A 23,082-nucleotide genomic window follows, 5' to 3' on the forward strand; every position below is an offset into this window, starting at 1 on the left:
AGCATATGATATGAATAAATATTTACATTAGCATATATACAGATATAGTGTTTTTCCTGTGGGAGGAGTGTCCGGGGGGGGGGGGGGGGGTGATTGGCAGTCACCGAGGTACGTTGTTTAGTAGAGTGACAGCCGCCGGAAAGAAGCTGTTCCTCGACCGGCTGGTTCGGCAACGGAGAGACCTGTAGCGCCTCCCGGATGGTAGGAGGGTAAACAGTCCATGGTTGGGGGTGAGAGCAGTCCTTGGCGATGCTGAGCACCCTCCGCAGGCAATGCTTGCTTTGGACAGACTCAATGGAGAGGAGCGAGGAACCGGTGATGCGTTGGGCAATTTTTCACCACCCTCTGCAAGGCCTTCCGGTCGGAGACAGAGCAGTTGCTGTGATACAGTTGGTAAGGATGCTCTCGATGGTGCAGCGGTAGAAGTTCACCAGGATCTGAGGAGACAGATGGACCTTCTTCAGTCTCCTCAGGAAGAAGAGACGCTGGTGAGCCTTCTTGATCAGAGTAGAGGTATTGTGGCTCCAAGAGAGGTCATCGGAGATGTTAACACCCAGGAACCTGAAGCTAGAAACACGTTCCACCGCCGTCCGTTAATGTGGAGGCTTCCACCTCCATCCCAGAAGCTGCCTGACCCACTAAATTCTCCAGTGTGCCCATCTGTTGCCAAGTTCTTTTCAAGAAAATAATTTTCAAGAATGTGGAATTCATGTATTTTTCCTTGCCTGGGTTCCAGCCAACTATACAAAGAGAACACATGGGCCATAAAGCAATGAAAGTGGTTCAGTTGCACAAATTACTTTGATTATGCAAACATTTTCAAACATGATGGTGCCATTTAAAAAGTTCACGCAAGTTATTCTTGTTTTCTTTCTTATTGTAGGTGAGGGCACTTATACTTTAAACTTCATTGGCGGGGAAGAAGTAATTCAGGAATTCTAATCTCGGTTAATGAATTGTGGTTATTTTCACCATTTAACTTAAACACCATGAGAGTAAGCCCAATTACATGAAAATAAAATTGACCCACAGCATGTAAGTGTTCTGGGCTATTGGTCACAGAACGCACAGTCACTGGGTATTTTTTGTATTTGCTTCTGGAGATAAATCAATAAACTTGTGTAATTGTCATTATATTTATTGAAGTTATATGCTAGCATAGCTAATTGTTTTAAAATGTAAATGAGCAGCAGACATGGTTTTAATTCATTCTTGAAGGAATTGCATTTCACGCTGAGGTACTTTGGTCTTGGTTGAATGCAGAGTCTTCATACTAGAACACTGAAGATGCTCAAGGTGTTCTGAAAATCTGGGAAAGGGCTCCTGTTAAAAAAAAACATCTTTTGATTCAGCATAGAGCAAGAATGTGGACAAGCACAGGATTATGTGGCTGTTGATTCTACAATTAGGGTGCAGCAGGTTCGATGAAATAAACTGTTTCAATCAAAAATTTAATGCGAAATATAGTCAGAATCTTGACTGCTGAATACAAAGGGAGGGGGAGGGGGAGGGGGTTGATGCTATAAAAACAAAAGTTGTTCGGCATGGACTTGTAGGGCCGAGATGGCCTGTTTCCGTGCTGTAATTGTTATATGGTTATTGGCGATATTTAGTCTCACACTGCCATCTACTGACCAAAATATCACCTGCAATTTGCTGGTTGCCCAAAGGATTCATTCCAACTAAATATTATATATTTTAGTTGGAGTGAATAATAGCTGGAATTAATACAGGAACAATTTATTTCCATGATTATATTTTTTAAACAAATGTCAATAAAAGTCAGCTTCAAATGTTAGTTTTTCAAATGTCAGTTTTAACATTTGAAGCTGACTTTTATTGACACTTGTTTAAAAAATAAAATCATGGAAATAAATTGTTCCTGTATTAATGAACCAAGAAATTGTATATTTTGTGCAGATTTCCACACTCCCTATGAAAACATCAGGACCCTATTTCTGACACTTCCTTTAAACTCACCAGAACAGTGTTCCTGCACTCCCTTGAAACCCACTAAAGCCCAGTGTTTCTGCCTTTCCTTTTTAAAACAACAGGACCCCATTTTTTAGCCTCCCTTTAAAGTCACATGGACACAATTTTCAGTACTCCTTTTAAACTCACTGGGGTCCTTGTTCCCAAACTCCCTTTAAATTCACTGAGCTCGCTGAAAAATATGTTATCCACCTCTGTGACATTAAAAAAAAGTAAATTACAAGTGCAGTCACAAGAGACTACAGACGCTGGAATCTTGAGTAAAACACAAAAGTGCTGGAGGAATGAAGCAGGTCAGGCAGCATCTGGGGAAAGAACGGACAGACAATGTTTCATCCCATCTTTCAGACTGATTGGAGTAGTGAGGAGAGACAGCCCCAGGTACTACCTGACCTACTGACACCTCAAGCACTTTATGTTTTGCTCCAAATCACAAGTGTGTTGGGATATTATTCTGAGAAATATCCATTATTCCAGAAAATCTGCCAATCTGGCATCACCAATTTCCAGGGACGCAGGATTATTAGAGTTTTATTGTAAATCATAGATTTACTGGGGAATGTTCATCTGGCTTTCCTGTTTGCGAGGATAATTAATTAGTTGTGCCTTTTGCTTTTGTGCAAACTTGGGTGTTTATTGTTGGGTATTTTTGCTTTATCAAAAATGCTAGTGAATGATTCTTTAGTTCAGCATGTGATTGTGATAATCATGTTTAAAAATCCATGTACCAATAGGAATCTGATAACCTCCCTGTCCTCAATCCCCTCCACGACTTCCGACTATAAATATGTTTGCAATGGAAGCAAGTCATGAATGTTTAGATGTAGCAAGGTGGCAGAGGAGTGGAAAGGTGATCCATTTCTGCTGCTGAGCAACTACTAAATCATTTTGCCTTTGAGAAAATCAGGAAGTAGTTTTACCAGAATGATGGCGTAATGCGTTTCCAAGCCTTGTGCAAACATTTACCTTCAGAAAGAAATGGTTTGGAACTTCGTAATTTCTTGCATTCAGTTACTAATTTGGGGTTGGAGAGAATCACATCATTGCTTCTTTGCCAGAACAAACTTGGAAGCCAGACCTCGTAATGTTCACACCTTGTTGTATAAAGGTACTGCCAAAGGCCAAGAAGGTGGGTGATTGCTAAGAAATTGGACCATGAGATAACGTGTGATAAACTGATGAGAGAAGGGAAAATAATCCCCTAAATAATCCAAATAACCAATTGTAGTTCTACGTTGAAAGTTAATTTGTATTTACAAATTTTAAAAAAACAATCTACAGAGATGTCTTTATTTATGGAATATTGTGATATGTTTAAAATGTGTAATTAATTTATTTCAGTGCAAATGTTTGAATAGTTATTATTTAAAATCACATTTATAACTTTTTTTAAAGGCTTGGAGTATACCTTTTTCTTTCAGATTTTTTCAAAAGGCCAACATAATACCCAGAATTTAGCTCTCTGGTGTTAATTCTCAGTTGTTACATCAACACTTTATCATTGTTTCATTTTAGCGTTCAACTCAAAGCAAAATCTATCACCTGGCTATTATAATGGACAATCTAGGCCACTTATTTTTAAATATTAAGCTTGCTTCCAATTAACTTAGTTTTCCCAAAGTGACTTAATAATTCATGGTGCTAGTCTGTGTTTGACCCTTGGAGCATGTTGCCATATCTGGACCACTTTAGATTATAGAAATGCGGTATTTTCAGTAAATCCGGAAAGCATTATATCTCATTCTTATTGATGTACAAATCTGTGAGCTTCAAATGTTTTATATTCTTACACAGATCATGCAGTACACGCATTATGATAATGCGGGTATTTTAACATTGTTTCCTTTCCCCTACCAAGCAATAAATTATATTGATTGCTGTTATAAACAGCAAGTGATGAAAAACATTTAGCTGTAGGATTTGAGAAGATTATCATTTCAAGGTTAATGCAGTCCATTCTGAAATGGCATTTCAAAAATCTCATTGCTATGCATTTTTCTTGAATAGGGGAAGTTCTGTCTGCAAGACAAATGTCTGGTGATATGTGTTATGTGTTTCTTATTGCCTTCCAGTGTGCAGCAGCCCACCAGTGAATATGACGGTGCAGCCCATGAACAGGTCAGCTTTGCTCGTCACATGGAGCAGACCAGAAACCATCTACCACCCTCCCATTATAAATTATCTCATCTCATACAGCTGGACAAAAGATGAAGGGGAAAAGGAGCAAACCTTCACCAAAAAGAATGATCACAACCTGGTAAGTACTGGCTTTGGGCAAGAATCCGGATCGGTTTGTCCACAGGAAAAGAAATGCAGCAATTCTTGCTGAGCTCCGCACACTTGTGAAGCATAAAGATTCATTTAGCTGCGTTTTTCAAACGCAGCAAGAGAGTGTAGGCTACATGTAAGGCACCCTCCATAGACTAAAGGAGATATGAAAGACTCTATAAGTGTCAGTTTCAAATAGGGCCAACATATTTGGTGACGTAGCATTACAATGTAAAGGAAGTGATTGCAATGGGAATACTGCTATGGTGACCTGCGCTCCATTCAACTCTCATCAGTCTTTTGCCAATTCCAGCAATGTAATTTGGAAGCATCAATGCTTGGTCCTAGACATGTACTTGTACATTATTCCAATCATAAGGGACACTTGTATCAATAGTACAACATTTGTATAAATATCAGTTCCAGCAATCGTAAATTTAAATTATAAAACTTGGTTCATATTATTTTAGACTATCACATACATGAAACTCAAAAAAGACGATAAACATTAAAAACATCTAGGGAAGCTAACATCCTAAAAATGGCAGTGATTTTTCAAAATATTTATGTTTGGGATATCTAGTAAGCCTGCATGTACTGGCCACTCTTGAGTTTCTCAGTTTATAATGGTAGTTACTTGGCCTACATCGTGGAGATTTTCTGCTTAACAATGTACAAGAGATAATGCACTTTGTAAAAATCAGCACAGTGGAGGACGATGATTGTTAGATCTGAGAATATAGAGCCAACCAGCTCATTGCTAGTTTTTTTTAACAGCATTGTGAAGTCCCTGTTTTGTAGAGAAAACCTTGAAGTCGTTGTCTTAAAAAAAAAGCTTTTCACTGTACCTGACAATAAGCTACTAAACAAACTCCTTGAATGTCAGTTTCACTTCTATCTACAAGAGCCAGTCTAACCCAAAACAATTCTGTTGAAAGTCACCATCCAACATGGGCAAGACGATGACCCACTTACTCAAAAATGCAGGTGGCATGTGTACAGAGTGCCTATTAAGCTATCTGTGTTTTGATGAGGCTGGTGGTACTCACTACTGTTTGATGTGCAAATTTGAAGAGCAGCTTTAGCAGAGAGACAGATGTGCAGATAAAAGCAAATATACAAACGTTGTTATGCAAGTGATGCCAAGGTGTCATTATTTTTGCAAAAGCAGCATTTTACTGTATAAATCATCACTGGCCTCCACTGAATGGCATGCTTTTTTTGTGATTGCAAGATAGCTATGAACTAGATCCTGTGCAGATATTTTAGGCATGACAACTGAAAATGTAGGACATGGATTCTCATTAAATCAGAGAGGTTTTTGAAGTTAATATGGACTGCTACCTCCCTCGATACGTAGGATGCTTTCCCAGGAATGAGAGGCTTCATGAAGTCACCATTAAATGGCATCATTATACCATTACATACAAACAGCTAGATGGTATCAAAGGGTATAGTATACCATGACCTTGCCACAAACTCCTGCCCTCCCTGCTACCGTGCTGGGAATGTGTGAAATGTAAAATCTTTACTTTTTTTTTTACTCCATTGATTTAAAAAAAATGTCATGTCCCTGAATATGAGAAACTTAAACCATACATTTATTTTCAATGCTTTCATAAAGTTGGGGGAGGCATAGTGCCCGGTTTCAAGAAACCTGGCACAACGGCGTAACATTATAGTTGCAGTCTTATAGCACCAGAGACATGGGTTCAATCTTGACCATTGGCTGCTGTCTGTACGGAGTTTGTACGTTCTCCCTGTGACCACGTGGTTTTTCTTCGGGTACTCCGGTTTCCTCACACACTACAAATAAGTAGGTTTGTAGGTTAATTGGCTTTAGTAAAAATTGTAAAATTGTTCCTCGTGTGTAGGATAATGTTAATGTACTGGGTGATCACTGGTCAGGGTGGACTTGGTCGGCCGAAGGGTTTGTTTTTGAGCTGTGTATCTAAAGTAAACTACAAGTAAAATTGTAGTTGGGTCCAAAATATTTTGGGCGAACAAGATTGGTCCTTCATATCCTGAGCCGTGCCTATGCACAACAATTTCAATAACGTGGCACGGGCCCAGCAAGATCTGGTCACCCCCTCTCATTCACCTTCCCCCTTAAATCGTTCTACTGCTCAATCCTTAAATCCTAATTCTTCTGGGTTAATGAGATGTGCTGTGCTGCTGTCCAATTTACATACATCCCAGATGTTATTATCCTCGCTACTCTGCCATCCGCTCTTACTCTCGGCAATTTAGTGGGCAGAATGGCTTCAAACTCAAGAGGGCTGGCGAAAATGTGACCAACAGCCGTGCCACTGTAAATTCTGGCCCAGTAATTATAATAATCTCTTTGACCTTCCTGAACAGCATTGCGCACTCAAGCTTTGCAAATTGTTTCCTCCCTTCTTGCTAGGCCCATTGCCCGCTCAGGTTTCCTGCTTTAACTTTTAATGATTGGGCCTCCCTCATCCTGCATGAGTGATTACATTACAAAATGCAAAGACCGCTCCTATTTTATCATTCTACTATTTTTCCTCATGCTTCATAGCAGCAGAACAAGATAAAATTAAATTTCATATTTGTGAATTGGCCTAACCTAAAAATGTCCTGAATATATATGTATTCTTCCGATAAACAAAGCATCTTAAAAACAATTTGCAGCAGAAAGATCCATATTACTGCACTCAGATAGATTTGTCATTATTTTAGTGTGGTAACTTATTTTTATGGGTTCTTATTTTTACTTTTGTTAAACTTTTATTTGCGGAAGAGTTCAGTGCTGAACAGAAATATCATCAATTTACTCATGATCCAATGTCATCACAAAGGGGAAACAGACCGTACTTCATCCAGTGCAGAATTATGTTCTCTGGGAATAATGAAATAATTGGAAAATTAACATTTAAATGTAATTGGTGGCACAGATTCACGAGCAGGTACTTGAAGAATGCAGTTATGGTGTTGCGTGGGCTGCTGGCTGTTCACGAGTTTGTGATCAATCAGCCATTACAGACACAGTGGCCATTGTGCTACAATATTAGTTATAGCTATCGTTTGCTTGTACAACTGCCCATCCATTAATACTCTCACAATCCAGACACGTTGCCTGATTTCTTGTGATGTCTTTTTTTCAAGCTAAGGCATTTGTTAGAACATATGGAAGTACAGCACGGGAGTAGGCCCTTTGGCCCACAATGTCCAGGCTGAACATGATACCAAGTTAAACTAATGTCCTCTGGCTGCATGTGATCCATATCCTTCCATTCTAACATATCTATGTGCCTATCTAAAAATATCTTAAACCCCTCTATCGTATCTGCTTCCTCCGTCACCCCTGGCAATGCTTCCAGGAACCCACCCATCTGTGTAAAAACTTGACTTGCACGTTTCCTTTAATTGTTGCCCCATCTGACCTTAAAGCTATGCACTCTGGTCCTTGAAATGTCCACCATGGGATCAAGGTTTAGACTATTCGCCTTATATATATAAATTTGTATACTTTTATCAGGTCTCCCCTCAACCTCTGACATTCCAGAGGTTTTATCCAAGTTTGTTTCTGGCCCAGCATTCCACTCAAATGAATTATGCCAACTGAATAAAAATATACTGTTCTGGCCCATGATTTTTTACTTACCATTTTCTTGGTGTCAACAGAAGTGGAGAATAATCTAAGTGGGCACCAGCTTGAAGGAGGCAGGAACATAGGTTAATCTTCCCTTCATCAGTCGCAATGATGCTTACTGGCCCTGGGGGGATATTGCAGATTAATGGAAGGCATTGCCAATAGAATAAGCTGTTACATCTTGAAAGAAAAATGGATAACATACTCATTTAGTGAAAAGTATTGAACTAGCCCCTGGAGATACTGTAAGAAAATGGGGAGTGATAATCAGCTTGTTGTTTATCATGTAACAACAACAATTCTTTAAAAAGTCTCTTGGTTATAGTTTTGCTTCAACGTAACTTTTTGATAAATTCACATTTAATGCCAAAATGACTACCCCTGCTATAACTTTGTGTTCCCTCATGACAAGAGCCTCAATCACTATGTGGACTTGCTTGGGTCTTTGACCTTCATGATACTGGTAAACGGAACCCTAAATAAACACGGAGCAGGGAGCACACAGCACAGGAACAGGCCCTTTGGCCCACGCAGTCGTGCCGAACGTGATGCAAAGTTAAACAAATCTCATCTGCCTGCATGTGATCCATATCCATCCATTCATAGAAACATAGAAACATAGAAATTAGGTGCAGGAGTAGGCCATTCGGCCCTTCGAGCCTGCACCGCCATTCAATATGATCATGGCTGATCATCCAACTCGGTATCCCGTACCTGCCTTCTCTCCATACCCCCTGATCCCCTTAGCCACAAGGGCCACATCTAACTCCCTCTTAAATATAGCCAATGAACTGGCCTCAACTACCCTCTGTGGTAGAGAGTTCCAGAGATTCACCACTTCTGTTGAAAAAAAGTCTCATCTCGGTTTTAAAGATTTTTTGCTTAACGTAACTTTCCTTGACTTCCCCAAATCGGGAACAATCTTCCTGCATCTAGCCTTAACCCCTTAAAATTTTGTAACTAAGATCCCCCTGCTCCTAAATTCTAGAGAGTATGTCTATCCCTTTCTTGACAAGACAGCCTCACATCCCAGGAATCAGTCTGTGAACCTTCTCTGCACCCCCTCTATGGCAATAATGTCCTTCCTCTGATTTGGAGACCCTGTACAACTGCAGTAGAACCTCCCTGCTCCTATACTCAAATCCTTTTGCAATGAAAGCTAACATACCATTCGCTTTCTTTACTGCCTGCTGCACCTGCATGCCTACCTTCAATGACTGGTGTACCATGACACCCAGGTCTCGCTGCATCTCCCCCTTTCCCAATCGGCCACCATTTAGATAATAATTCCCTGCATATCTATGTGCCTATCTAAAAGCTGCTATCATATCTGCTTCCATCACCAGCCCTGACAACCTGTTTAGTCACCCTTTACTTTCTGTGTAAAAAAAACTTGCCCCTCGCATCTCCTTTAAGCTTTCTTTCTCTGACCATAAAGCTATGCCATCAAGCCTGTGACCTTTGCACCCTGGAATAAAGGTTCTGACTGTCTACCTTATCTTTGCCTTTCATAAAGTTTACATACTTTCATTCATTACAATTGCTATCCTAAATATTTGCTGTACCTGCATGCAACAATAAAAGTTGGAGCCATGTTATTAAAAAAAAACCTCCTCACCGATGAACTGTAGGTGAAGACCCCAGACATTCTACTTGCCTCTTATTCATCAGCAATGAGTAGACAGAAGATCCATTGATTCACAAACTAGGTATTTGGATGTTTTGTCTATAATTAACCAATGTGCCAAATGAACATTCAGTACTATTATCCTGTAAATGGATTCATTTTCTGAGAGAGAGAAACCACTGTAAGATTCAGCTGTAGTTTAATTCGCACATATGGAGATTTTGGATTATGCCGCAGTTCTGTGCAGGATGATTTGTGCACAGTGACAATATAAAACCAAAGTTTGGCACATACTGCACGATCCTTCATTTGAAGGATGATGATATGCCATCAGATGAAGGACTATGTTCAACCACAAATGGGTAAACGGAAGATCCATTGTGACACAGGGCAAGGATGGAAACTTGATCTTCCAATGTACCTAATTGTGGCACTGACGCTTTATTTATCTGCACTTTCTCTGTACCTGTCACACTATATTCTGAATTATGCTTTGTTTATCTCTTGCACTGCCTTGGTGTAATGAATGTATGGTTTGCCTGGATGGCATGCACAGGATTTCACTATTATCTCGGTACTCATTTTTTAATAATAAACCAATTCCAATTCAGTGTCTGGATGTTTCGTTCGTATTTCACTAAACAATATGCCAAATGAACGTCCAGTACTGTGATCCTATAAATGGAAATATTACTTTAATATTCAGCCGTCTCCATCCTAGAATAGTGCTATTTCGTTCAAACCTTCAAACAAAATATTTTCTACAGTGTTGGATAACTATTGGTGCTAGAAGTGGTGTAACGAGTGGGAACATACGTATCAATAGCTTGTCACTTTCTTGAGTATATCCCTAGAGACACTGGCAGCAGCATCCTCTTGTTGAGATTGTTTGAAGACTTTTTTTTACTAAAGCTGTGTTGGTCTGGCATTTAAGGCTTATGCATCATGTCCTATTTAGACAAAGTGGAGTCTAAAAGGGAACAATTTGATAAGATCTAAGGAAATACTTTGTGAATTATGATAGTTCCAATAATTTTCATGGATATCGTTGCATAATAGATGTTTGTTAATAACTAAGAATTTTGGCATAAAGATAAACAAGCAGATGGGCACCAAACCTCAAAACCCTGCTCTCTCCTGACAAAAGTAAGCTATTTTTGAATAATGGTGATTCATCCCTTGGAAATCCATATGGCTTTTTTGCTTACGGTTGATTTGTGGCAGAAATTGAAGTCAGGTCTGTGAAATGAGGTTGGAAACATGTAGCAATATTACAAACATAAGTAGAACATCTCTGTGATCAAGTTAGTGGGGAGAGGGTGTTGAATTTTACTCCAGGTGATAACATTCGTACAGCTTCAGTCAATTGCGAGGCCCACCAACCTTAATTTTTGGACGAGGAGCGGGAGCATCTATTCACTCTAGCTACCCGCATTCCACCTCCCACCTCCCACTTGGTTCAGCTCGTAGACATCTCAAATATTAGCATTGAAGCCGGAATTAATGCAAACTTGAACTTTATGTTTCCTATGCTCTTTCAGGTTTCACAGAATACTTGAATAAAATTAGCCATCCTATTATTTATACTTATTGTACTGCATAGGCACATATCAAATAAATTATAATGGATCAGTATGACTGTGTACCGATCCCAATTCATTGGAAAATTCCCGGTTTAGGAGGTTGATGGATGTTATCATCAAGATTATTCAAAATAAGAGAGGATGCATTGTGAATGTATAGAGGGAAGTCTGGGAGAACTGCAAAAAAAAAAAAGGAAGCCTGTAATCAATTTTATCTGTGTACAGTGTGGATTTTCAGGTCATTGGACAGATGCAAGTAGTCTTGCTCCATTTTAATGTAACTAAGCAAAACGCAAGTACTCTAATGGCAGGAAGCAGTATTCTGACCATTAATTCCCATAATAAAAACTGAGAATGTGGGAAACACTCAGCAGCTCAGACAGCGTGTGTGGAAAGAAACGGTTAATCCTTCAGATCAGAGACTCCTTGTAACACCACCTGAAAAGTAACTGTTTCTGTTTGCACACATGCTGCCCCATCATACTGTGTGTTTCCACCATTTTCTGCTTTCTTTTCAAATTTGGAGTTTGTTTTATTTGCATTAATTCCAACAAAGTCTGTGCCAAATAGCCTCATGATTGTTCTGCCTGTTAAGATTTTCTTTTGTGTGAAGAGAACAATTGTCATTTGTTGCTTGGTTTGTAACATTGTCACCTCCGAGTTAAAAGGATGTGGGTTCAAGTCACACAATGGGAATGAGCGTTTGATCTAGATTGATATTCCAGTGCAGAAATGAAGATGAGATTTTACTGGAGGTGCTGCTTTTAATTGAAAGGCTGAACTAAGGACCTATTTGTCCTCTTTCCTGGATTCTAAGGTCCTGTTTCAATGAGGTGGGATGGCCGTTTCCTGCTAACCTACCCACCATTCATTTTTGACTACCAGCACAAAAGCAATTAACTGGTATCTAACGCATTGCTGTTTGTAGGAGCTTAGTGTAGCAAATATGCTGCCAAATGCCCGACTGTAGAACAGTGGCTAGACTTCCATGCACGTTTAGGCATTATCCGTAATGCATTTGAGAAGTCTTAAGGTTATGAAATAAACCGGATAAATGAAAGCTTTCTTAAAAATAATCTTCATTACTTGTACATACAGAAAATTCAGGAATACAATTCTGTCCTTGGATTGCCATTCGTTATAATGGAATCAGATTTCATCTATTCATTATCCTAGGAGTTCTCTTTCTTTCATTTTCAATTCTGTTTTCAATTTATTCAAAAATATTGTTATCTGGGTCACACTAATAGATGATGCATATTATGAGATCGTGCAGGAATCCATCAGAACAGTCAATACAATGATGTATTGCTGTGTTCCCTGTTGTCATAATTGGTTATTCTTGAACAGATGCTTATCTAAATTAAATGGAGAACTGGCAGTGTATATATCACATGCAGAAGGTGGTGCCACAAAGGAGGCCATTTTGATAACTTTTGATTATTTTTATTGGGGAAAACTTGATAAATTGATTTGAATGGAACTGCTGACATAATTAAATGTTCTATTATTGACGTGAGAAAACTGCATAATTTCTACACTTATTATTTACACTAAGGGTAAAACTTTAAGACATCTATGGCCTTTGTGGATTAAATAAGATTGTGTTTTTATTGTACAAGCAAGCAGTTTATCAAAAAAAGCCAAAGCAATCATCGCAGCCCTTTTTAGTAAAAACCCATTTAGTATGTAATGGAATTGGTCAGTTGGGTGAAATAGAATTTTGTAGAATGCCGTTGAACAGCCATATATCTTCTCATCTTGGAGACGGTGGACTCTTTTGGTGAATGCTTCTTGGACTTGGTTTTGAGATTTCTTATTGTACCACAATAGGGAGAAGATTGATAAGCTCAAGATTTAATTTCAAGAGCATTTTTAACCAGTTATTTCCTGAAGATAATTTACATCTGTTCTCTAGAATCCATCGATCTAGTAGTTGTTCACTGCAATACAGCCAGGAAGTAGCGTCATAAACTATGTACACAAGAAACTGCAGATGCTGGAATCTTGAGCAAAAAAACCCCAAAGTGATGGAGGAACTCAGTGGGTAAGGCAGCATCTGTGGGGGGAACACTCTATTCCAGCTTTCTCACTACTACTCCATCAGTCTGAGGAAGGGTCCCCCCACAGAGGCTGCCTAACCCCCCTGGTTTCCTCCAGTACTTTGAGTTTTGATCATAAACTGCATGATAGATTTAAGACCTCTTGGAAACTGTCGCTGAAAAGAGACAGTCTGGGGGAGATTTGTTCTTCAGTGGTGATGATTCCATGTGGAGTAAATGTTGACAAAAGCCACCAAGACATCAGTGCTGTATCAAACTATGGAGCCAACGAACCTGTGGTTAGTGCTGCCCATTCACTTGAGTGATGGAAGTGAGCATGAGACCCACATTCACCAGTTGATTGTTTTCTGGTGAACCAATGTACACATTGATTCCTGCACCAATTTTCACAGCTTACATTTTTAGCTAAATGTGTTTTACTGCTCTGGAGTAAATACCAACATTTCTAATTTAAGTAGCAGATGCTATTTTAATGTGGATCATGATTTAAATACACTGAATTCTGGATTTCAACACTGGACGTAGCAATAAGGTGATTTAAGATTTAGGTGTTTTGAGTTAGATGCTTGGATACTCTCAAGCATACCTTGAGTAATGGTCAGCAGAACAGCATAGAGTGGGAAAGACCTTGCTGGCTTGCGCCAGGCCCTTTCTTATCTTACTGACCGGAAATGTCCTGGGTTCTCTGGACTTGGCCTCAGGGCAGCAACGCCTTCCTGGTGCTCTGAAGCTTCCTTACAGCTGACAGCAGATAAAGCTTTACCAGCTATCCAAGCTGTGGATTAATTCAAATTAATTATTTTTAAATATCCATGCCATTCAGAAGCATTTATTCTGTTGAAATCCAACTACAAAAAAAATAAGATTTTAAAAGCAGTCAAATTTCTAAAATTTTAAAGCAAGTCAAACTAATTATTTTGGATAAAGGAACTTGCCTTTGTCTTTGGCTTACAACCGCAGCTTTGCACTGCCTATTGATATCAATCGTGCTATTCTTCCCAGTGCATATGCCTGGTGATTTCAGCATGCTCTGCTATGTGACGTTGATCACACTGACAGATGCAGGCACCATCCATCTCTCTGTAATTTTGGGACTTCAAACAATACATGTGCAGATGTCCGGAACTGCAGCCATTTAAACTGCTAAATGTCATTGTTTCTGTTCAAAAATGCCAGCATATGCCAGTGAGATCTGGTACATTTATATATTTTAACTCTTTGATGTACGCCCTTGTTCCAACAGTCAATTCAGCATGCAATTTAAAAGTAAAACAGACTGGATTGATTTATTTGTGCATTTGAGTGCAGTAATTAACAACTTAGTGTCAAGGTTGAACACAAAATTATGAGGTTACACAGTGGGCCAGGAAGCAGCTGTGGAGAGAACGGGCAGATAACGTTACGGCTCGGAGCCTTTCTTCAGACTGATTGTAGTGGGGTACAAAAGGATGGAAAATAGGTGGGGGCAGGGCAAAGCCTGGCTACTGATCGATGATTACAGGTTCTTACCCCCCACACCTGCATTCCAATGCAAAATGTTGCCTGATCATTCCCACCACAGATGCTGCCTGACCCACTGAGGGACTCCGGTACTTTGTTTTACTCAAGGTTCTAGCATCTGCAGATGCTTGTCTCTAATTTCATATACATATTTACTTAAAAATATGTTACACATTTCCCCTCTTTGAAGAGCATTTTCAATTACAAGTTCAATCTAATAGGTTTCTCGGATGCTTGAACTTTCTTAAATGTGTCTGAGTTACCGACATTGTAATTTTTTCTCATGTGGCATCACGACTTTCTCAAACTGCAATCAGTCCAAAGGGTTCTGACCCAAATCTGGACAATTTAGATGCAGGAAAAATGTTCCCAATGTTGGGCCAGTCCAGAAGCAGGGGCCATAGTCTTAGAATAAAGGGGAGGCCATTTAAGACTGAGGTGAGGAAAAACTGTTTCACCCTGATAGTTGTGAATTTGTGGAATTCCCTGCCACAGAGGGCAGTGGAGGCCAAATCACTGGATGGATTTAAGAGAGAGGTAGATAGAGCTCTAGGGGCTAATGGAATCAAGGGATATGGGGAGAAGGCAGGCATGGGTTATTGATTTGGGACGATCAGCCATGATCACAATAAATGGCGGTGCTGGCTCGAAGGGCCGAATGGCCTCCTCCTGCACCTATTTTCTATGTTTCTATGTAAATCGTCACCTATCCATGTCCTCCAGAGATGATGCCTGACCGCATTTTGTGTTCTATGCAGATCCCAGCAGTTCCTTGTGTCATCAAAGTAACACTGTTATTTTATCCTTTACTTTTTCTCATTTTCAGCTCCTTTCTCCATCTTTCTTTCACGCTCTATTGGAATGCACAAAGTGCAAAACATTTTAAAGGCGCATGTCCTATTGTTATCAGGCTATTGATGGTGGATCATCTTCGGAGAAGAATGCTTAAGGGCAAAAAGTTTGGCATTTTAGGATTTGATTTCTATTTAATTTGGAAATTCGCCTGCCTTCTGCTTTCATTTTCTGAGTTTAATTACAAGAAACATTAATGAACTTGGTGCTCATTGAGCAGCATTTATAACGTTGATGTAGTAGTGCATATTAACAATAGGAATAGTGCAATGTTGTCAAATACATATTCAAGAGTTGAAATGAATTTGGCAACTTGCTGCAAGATTATTGGCAAATAGCTGTGAAATATTTTACACCAGACTTTGTTAACATAACATGCCAACTCTGAATTCAATACTGACATGGTTTTGGATGTTTCATGTGCATAAGGATGCTGCCTATGTTGCTAATAGCTGTCCAGGGAATCTACCATTAGCTGACGTGCCATATGGTTATCGTGCTCCAATATGTGAGCGGCAGAGACTATCGGGCAACAAATAAGAACATATTTTCCAGGATAGGGCAACCTTCAAACAACATGGAGCTGTGTTGGAACTTGGCCTAGCGCTATTCAATTTCAGCCTGTGTTATGAAACCAGATGTCGTTGCACACTATTTATCTGGTACACAACCATGATTTGCCGTTAGATAGAGACAGCTGTATTCAACAAAAATAGTTTTATTACCAGAATGAGTCAGAATATTTAATGAAATGATTGAAAAGCTTGCATGCTTTGGCTCAAAATTGGACATTATTGGCTACACAGTAAATTACCTGGTAATTCATGTGGTATTTGTTTTTTAATATATATTGCTGCTTAATCATAGTATACACAAGAGACATTGATGTATGTGCTCATAAATCTAATCTGTTGTGTCGGAGAGGAAATGAGTTGGGACTGAATCGTATTTATATTGAGATTTTAAGTTCTAATTTCACAAATGAACAATATTTAAATTCCATTGGGTAAGATATTTTAACGATACTAATGTTTGTTGAAACTTTTAATTACTTTTGCAAATATTTAAAGTGTTTGTTTGGATTGAACCTCAACTAATCAAACCTAATGGAGGTAGTTGATGATGAGTTGTATTTAAAATCATCAAAAGTTTGCGTGTTATTGCCTGGTAGTTTTTACAATGTGTATTTTATTAACATAAATTGTAATGTAATTGCTTGTCTATATTTCTTACTCAGGAAGCCATTATCAATCATGTTTCCCTGGATAAACTCTACCTGTTTCGTGTTCAAGCTGTATGTCAGAATGATCTGCGAAGTGATTTTAGCCAGACAATGCTATTTCAAGGTGAGCCAATGTGGAAACAGAAATGAAGATGAGATTTTAATGTTTGAATTTATTTAACTGTAATAAGTGGCCTATTTCTGGTGAATGAACGTAAATATAATTTCTTCATTCTGCGATCCCTCTCCATTATGGTTCCCCATTAGTCTCATGTAATTTTCTGTCATATACTGACAGGATTGAAAAAATATAGTTAATGTGAAGTTAAAAAAAAATCATAATTGCAAGGAAGCATGTTGATAGATTATAAAATGAGTGGTATTTAAACCATTTTGGTGAGAATAAGCTTTTGAATCAATTTACCCAATTAACGTGACAGTTTATAAAAAGTATGTTAAAGAGAATAGAGACATGATCCTGGCAAGTATGAGATTGGTTTAGTTTAGAGATACAGCGCAGAAACAGGTCCTTCAGCCCACCGAGTCCACACCAACCAGCGATCTAGTATTGGACGCACACTGGGGACAATTTACAATTATTTCAAGCCAATTAACCTACAAACCTATATATCTTTAGAGTGTGGGAAGAAACCGGAGATCCCGGGAAAAACCCACGCAGGTCATGAGGAGAACTTACAAGCACCGTACAGACAAGCACCCATCGCCAGGATCAAACCCGAGTCTCTGGCTCTGTCAGGCAGCAACTCTGCTGCTGAGCCACCGTGCCATCACTGTACCACAATGGACCAATTGGCTAACTGTTGTGTATCCCTGTGTGTTCTATGACTTCTCCTTAACTGCCCTGAATCTACAAACACGGATGGACATTTAAAATATTCCTCTGCTGCTCAACAGATTACTGTCTTAAAATGTCTGTATCCCTGAAACGTACAGGACTATGCTACGGGACGCTCATTTAATCTAACCCTTATATTTTGAATGTGGAGCCACAGAGCATTAAACTATCCAAAGACTTCATGTTCAAACTTGAGTAAAAAACATTGTAATTAATTATTCTTGCTTTTAACATTTATTAACTTTACATTCCAGCTCATATAAAGTACACAAAACACTTCTATGCTCAGAGCCTTCTGCATATCGGCATGGACATCATGGGCCTGTTCCTGTGCTTTTCTGTTCTATGCTCTATGTTTTATATCCTTTCCCCCTACCCAGCGCTACAAAGAAGGGTCACGACCCGAAACATCACCTATTATTTTTCTTTAGAGATGCTACCTGGCCCGCTGAGTTACTCCAGCTTTTGGTGTCTATCTTTGGTTTAAACCAACATCTGCAGTTCCTTCTTACACATTTTGTACGCCACTGTTACCTGGTGTTTCACTTTGTGCAGCTTCCATTCTCTTTCTCCAACTTTAAAACATTGACCACTGATGAAGCACTTTGTTGGCTACAGATGTTGGCCTATTTGCCCTCTTCGTCATTGGATCTTTGCTATTACTTTACAGCTTGGCCATTCTGCATTTCTTGAAAGAAAGAAGGCACTTTGGCCTTGATAAGAAGTAGTTGAGGGAAGAGAGTCAGGACATATACTTGCATCATTTACTGCTGGAAATCACAAAGGCTCTGGAATGAAAGGAACATTGACTTTGAGGACCATATTGTAACACAGGAGATTTCAGTGCTGCCATATAGCTAATGGTCACAGTTGCTTCCTCCATGGGAGTTAACTTCTACGGGTACACCTTCGATTAGACGCTATTGTACGCAGTTAAGTACCCCTGGAATTGGAGGAGAAAGTAAAGTCTGTTAGTAGATGTGATGATGTTTGATGATATTGAATACAGAGTGAAGAGTTAGAAGAATGTGTGAGCTGTAGAATGTGGATGTGAGACTTCAGCAATGTACAGTAAAGCACATCATTTTGGATAAAGATTGATTGATCACGAAAGGTGAACCATGGGAATGTAGTGAATTAAGTAGTGTCTGATACACCATGTTCATTGACTTCAACCACTGATGAAGCACAAACATTTTCTGGTACTGGATCTTCAGGCTTTGACCCCATGTATTGATCTTTGACATTACCTATTCCAGCTGCCTTTTGAATGTATGCCTTGAGACTTGGAGCATCTTCGTCGACTATTCATCGACAGGGCCGATTGACTTCCATCAAATCACCCGCACCTGCTGTAGCCACAGTGCACCTTCCTTTAGAAGGTGCAGGTTGCCTTTGCCTGGAGCAACCCTCCCATGATTTCAGCCCTTGCACTTGCCTTGATGCAGTTCAGCGAATCTTTTAATTGAAATGAGTGTAGTGGAAAATCACACAATATCAGTTTCAAAGAGAAGTCTTCAGCGTTATCCCTCTCCTGAGAATTACTGTTATATAACTGACCCAGCATCATCCTTCCTCCACATTCTCTTTTATTGCTTTTTCCCCCCATAATTTATAATGACAGGTTTTATTCTTGTCAAACGCTGAGCTCAATAATGAAATAGTTGTATTGTCAAATGACAAAAATGCACCTATCTGCTGCTTGCAGATGTATCATATACTATTACAAAGCTGTACCTGGACTCACATCGAGTTATGTCAATAGAATATGGATGGCAATGCTTCTGGAATCAGATGGATATGTGCTAGGTACAATTCATACAAAAGATGAAGTAAATTAAAATCAGATTCAAGTTGGTATAGAATAAACTGCAATGTAAAAAAAACATGTACGAGATATAAAACGCAAAAGGTGATTCAAGTAAAAAGGAATGAGTAGTTGTTCAGTGCAAAGATGACTGCCCAAAAGGCAGCAGTTCATACATATCCCATATGTCCAGTTGTAGTACAAGCACCCAAATTCCCAACAGTAACTACCCATGATCATCAGGGTTGTTAGTTGTTTGAGACATGTAACTCACCTAGGTCGGAAGATCCTAACCATGGAAGCCAGAAAAAATATTTTCCAGGAGAGTGTATAAAAATACTTTCAAAATTGTAAACATTTTTCTTATAGTTAACAAATAGCCATTGTCTTTCTATATTCTAGACCTTATCAATACGATAAGAAAAAGAAAATGAATATCGTATGGTGCCGCCACAATTGTTACTATTCACATCTTTAAGAAATCTCCATGTGTTTCAAAGTCACAAGAGAATGTTTGCAAAAAAAGATCTGCTGGAGGAACTCAGCAGATCAAGCAGCATCTGTGGAAGCAAAAGGATGGACGTTGTGTTGGGTCGAGATCCTTCATTGGGTTTGCTGTACAACCTCCAGCAACTTCTCATTTGTGCTCCAGATTATAGCATCTGCAATCTCTTGTGTCTCCACCGGAGTTGAATGAAGAGCATTCATCATGGAGTATGTAGTTGTTGGTAAATTAGCAAACAGATAGGTTCTACAAGAGCATTGAGATATGTGACGTGTTCATGGCTGCAAAGGCTGCCTCAGCTTGCTGGTGCTTGCCCCGGAAGTACACTCTTTTAGCAATGTTCCTCCAGGCATAGCCTTCCACTCCAAAATAGTTTCCCACGGGATCAGAGAGATCCAGCGTAACGCAGGAGTGTCTAAGCATAAGACATCTGCCACTGCCTTGGGGTTCTGCAGCAGCTGATGAATGTCTTTGATTTTCACAAATATTTAGAAGCATTGAAGCATCCTGGAAAAAAATAAATACTGTTTTTAAAAATGTGAAGATTTTAAGGAATGGATCTGCATTAGTAAAAGATTGAAAGACTGGAAGATGTGTTCCCAATCTTTTAAAAAGCAAGGAGCGAATAAAGAGGAAACTATAGATGAGTTAGTCAGACAAGCTTCGTAGGTAAACTGCTGGAAATGATATTGGAGTCTTCGGCAGAATGATCCAATAGGTACCAGTTTGCAACATCTACTACACAGATAAAAGGGAAGGTGATAGTAAATCAATGTGAGACATTAAGTATAAATAAAAACTATGTTTCAATGCAGACTCTTGAAAAGGCATGTGGTTCATGACCTGCTACTTGATTAATTTCTCTCCACGGCGAGTAAACAAGAACAAACGTTGTAATTCATGAGCCTTTGATCCAATTTCTGCCAGCAAATCATAAGCGTCAGTTGTTGATGCCTGCACGTGTGTGAGATGGGATGGACAAATGAAACCAGCATTCGTAAAGACACAAAAATCAGTTTGAAGAAGGGTTCTGACCCAAAACATCATGTCCACTGCCTCTCCAGATGCTACTTGACGGGTTTTTCCAGCACTTTGGGTTTTACTCAAGATTCCAGCATCTGCAGTTTCTTGTGTCCCCATTTCTTGATAGTTGCGACTTGCCCCATTATTGGGCACAAACCAGTGCGTCCACACCTCCAAAAAAGTTTTCCTTAAATAGAATCCGAAATATCCTGGAATTTGATGGTATTTCCTGAAATGTTCAAAAATGCTTCCTGTGTGCTATTTGTTGGGTTTTCTTTCCCGTGGGCACACGTTACGAACACAAAGAAGAACAAGGCAAAACAGATCCATGTATCTGCACCATATCTGCCTGCTTCTGTTACTCACTTGTACAGTGTTATAGACAATAGACTATGCAGGAGTAGACCATTCGGCCCTTCGAGCCAGCACCGCCATTCAATGTGATCATGGCTGATCATCCCCAATCAGTACCCCGTTCCTGCCTTCTCTCCATATCTCCCTGACTCCGCTATTTTTAAGAGCCCTATCTAGCTCTCTCTTGAAAGCATCCAGAGAACCTGCCTCCACCGCCCTCTGAGGCAGAGAATAGTAATAATATATTTTATTGTCATTGCACATAAGTGCAACGAGATTTGGTATGCAGCTTCCATCTGATGTCATAACTTAAATAACTAATACAATTTAGATTTAGATACCCCGAGATTCCACAGACTAACCACTCTCTGTGAAAAAAAGTGTTTCCTCGTCTCCGTTATGCAATGGCAGCTCGTTGCCTCCATCTGCTTTCGTTGTCTTTTTGTTTTTTCAACCTCCTCTCATGTCCCTCAGTCCCTGCTCTCTCCTCCTCCCACCCACCCCCCCTCTCTCTCTCTCACCACTTTCCCTCCCCCTCCCTCTCTTTGTCCCTCCTTCTCTTGCTCCCTCTCTCCCTCCTCTCTCTCTCTCTCCTCTCTTCACTCCCTCTCTCTCCCTCCCTTCTCTCCCTCTCCCTCCCTATCTCTCCTTCCATCTCTCTGTCTCTCTCCCTCCCCCTCCCTGTTTCGCCTCTCTCTGTCTTTCTCTCGCTCTTTGTCTCTCTCTCTCCCTCTTTCTCTCTCCCTCCCTCTCTCTCACCCTCCCTCTCGACTCCCTCTCTCTCTCTCCCTCTCTCCTCTCTCTCTCTCTCTCTCCCTCTCTCCCTCCCCCCCTCTCCCTCCCCCCCTCTCCCTCCGTTCTGTAAGGTCAAGGCCAATCCCAATGTAACTGCCATCCCACCGCCCACTGATAACTGTTCACCACTAGGCTTATCCAGAATTCTACCGCTGCCTGAAAAATAATCAAAGGCTCAACTTCCACTGAGAACGAGAATTCCAAAGACTCATTGTTATACGAGAATTTTCCCAAACAGTCTGTGACCTATAGCGCTGTGGCCATAGCAGCCAATAGTGCTATATTTAGAACCCATATCCGCTGCAGCCAATAGTGCTATATTTAGAACCCATATCCGCTGCAGCCAATAGTGCTATATTTAGAACCCATATCGCTGCAGCCAACAGCTCTGTTTAAATTCCCACGCGTTAAACTGACAGAGTTCTGTTTAAACCTATGAGCGCCAAACCAGCAGTGCTGTGTGTGTTACCTTTACATCCCTTCGCGGGCCGGATGCGGAAATTTCCCAAACTTTCCCGAAATTATCTAATTTCCCTAAAATTACCTGAAGACAACCAGAATTTCCTGAATTTCAGGTAATTTACCTTCAAAGTGGAAACACTGGCACAAACATTTAAAAATCATATGCACCATGCTTTGATGCATGATTAATGCAAAGGAAAATGGAGCAAATTATATATTTTTCTTATCCGTGTTTATACTTTAGCATCTTATTATAAACAAGACAATGCAAAATAGTAGGCAATCTATCTTTTTCAATTTAGACCAAATTATATGTCGTTGTATTGACATCTTTGACCAGGGATGATTCACCAGTTTTTGCTAGATTTCAATGTAATTTCTGTTATTACTTCTGAATGATTTTGTGTGACTGAATTTATAATTTAAATTGAAATACTTTTCTTCCTCTCTAGCTAACACAACAAGAATATTTGAAGGAACCAGGATTATAAAAACAAGAATGGTAAGATAGAAATTGAACTCATCTGTTTAAAATGCATATAACATTATATGTTTTT

General features: G+C 39.7%; 1 protein-coding gene across 1 annotated transcript in view; it reads left to right on the top strand.

Annotated features, from left to right (window-relative positions):
* Nucleotides 1-23,082, top strand: part of ptprga (protein tyrosine phosphatase receptor type Ga) — a 483,112-nt gene that overhangs the window by 370,440 nt on the left and 89,590 nt on the right. The window contains exons 9-11 of the mRNA XM_055647582.1: nt 4,065-4,249; nt 16,739-16,847; nt 22,978-23,027. Coding sequence (XP_055503557.1) covers nt 4,065-4,249; nt 16,739-16,847; nt 22,978-23,027 — 344 coding nt within the window. The remainder of the gene's footprint in view (nt 1-4,064; nt 4,250-16,738; nt 16,848-22,977; nt 23,028-23,082) is intronic.

This window comes from Leucoraja erinacea, chromosome 16, assembly GCF_028641065.1.
Source record: "Leucoraja erinacea ecotype New England chromosome 16, Leri_hhj_1, whole genome shotgun sequence".
NCBI lineage: Eukaryota > Metazoa > Chordata > Chondrichthyes > Rajiformes > Rajidae > Leucoraja > Leucoraja erinaceus.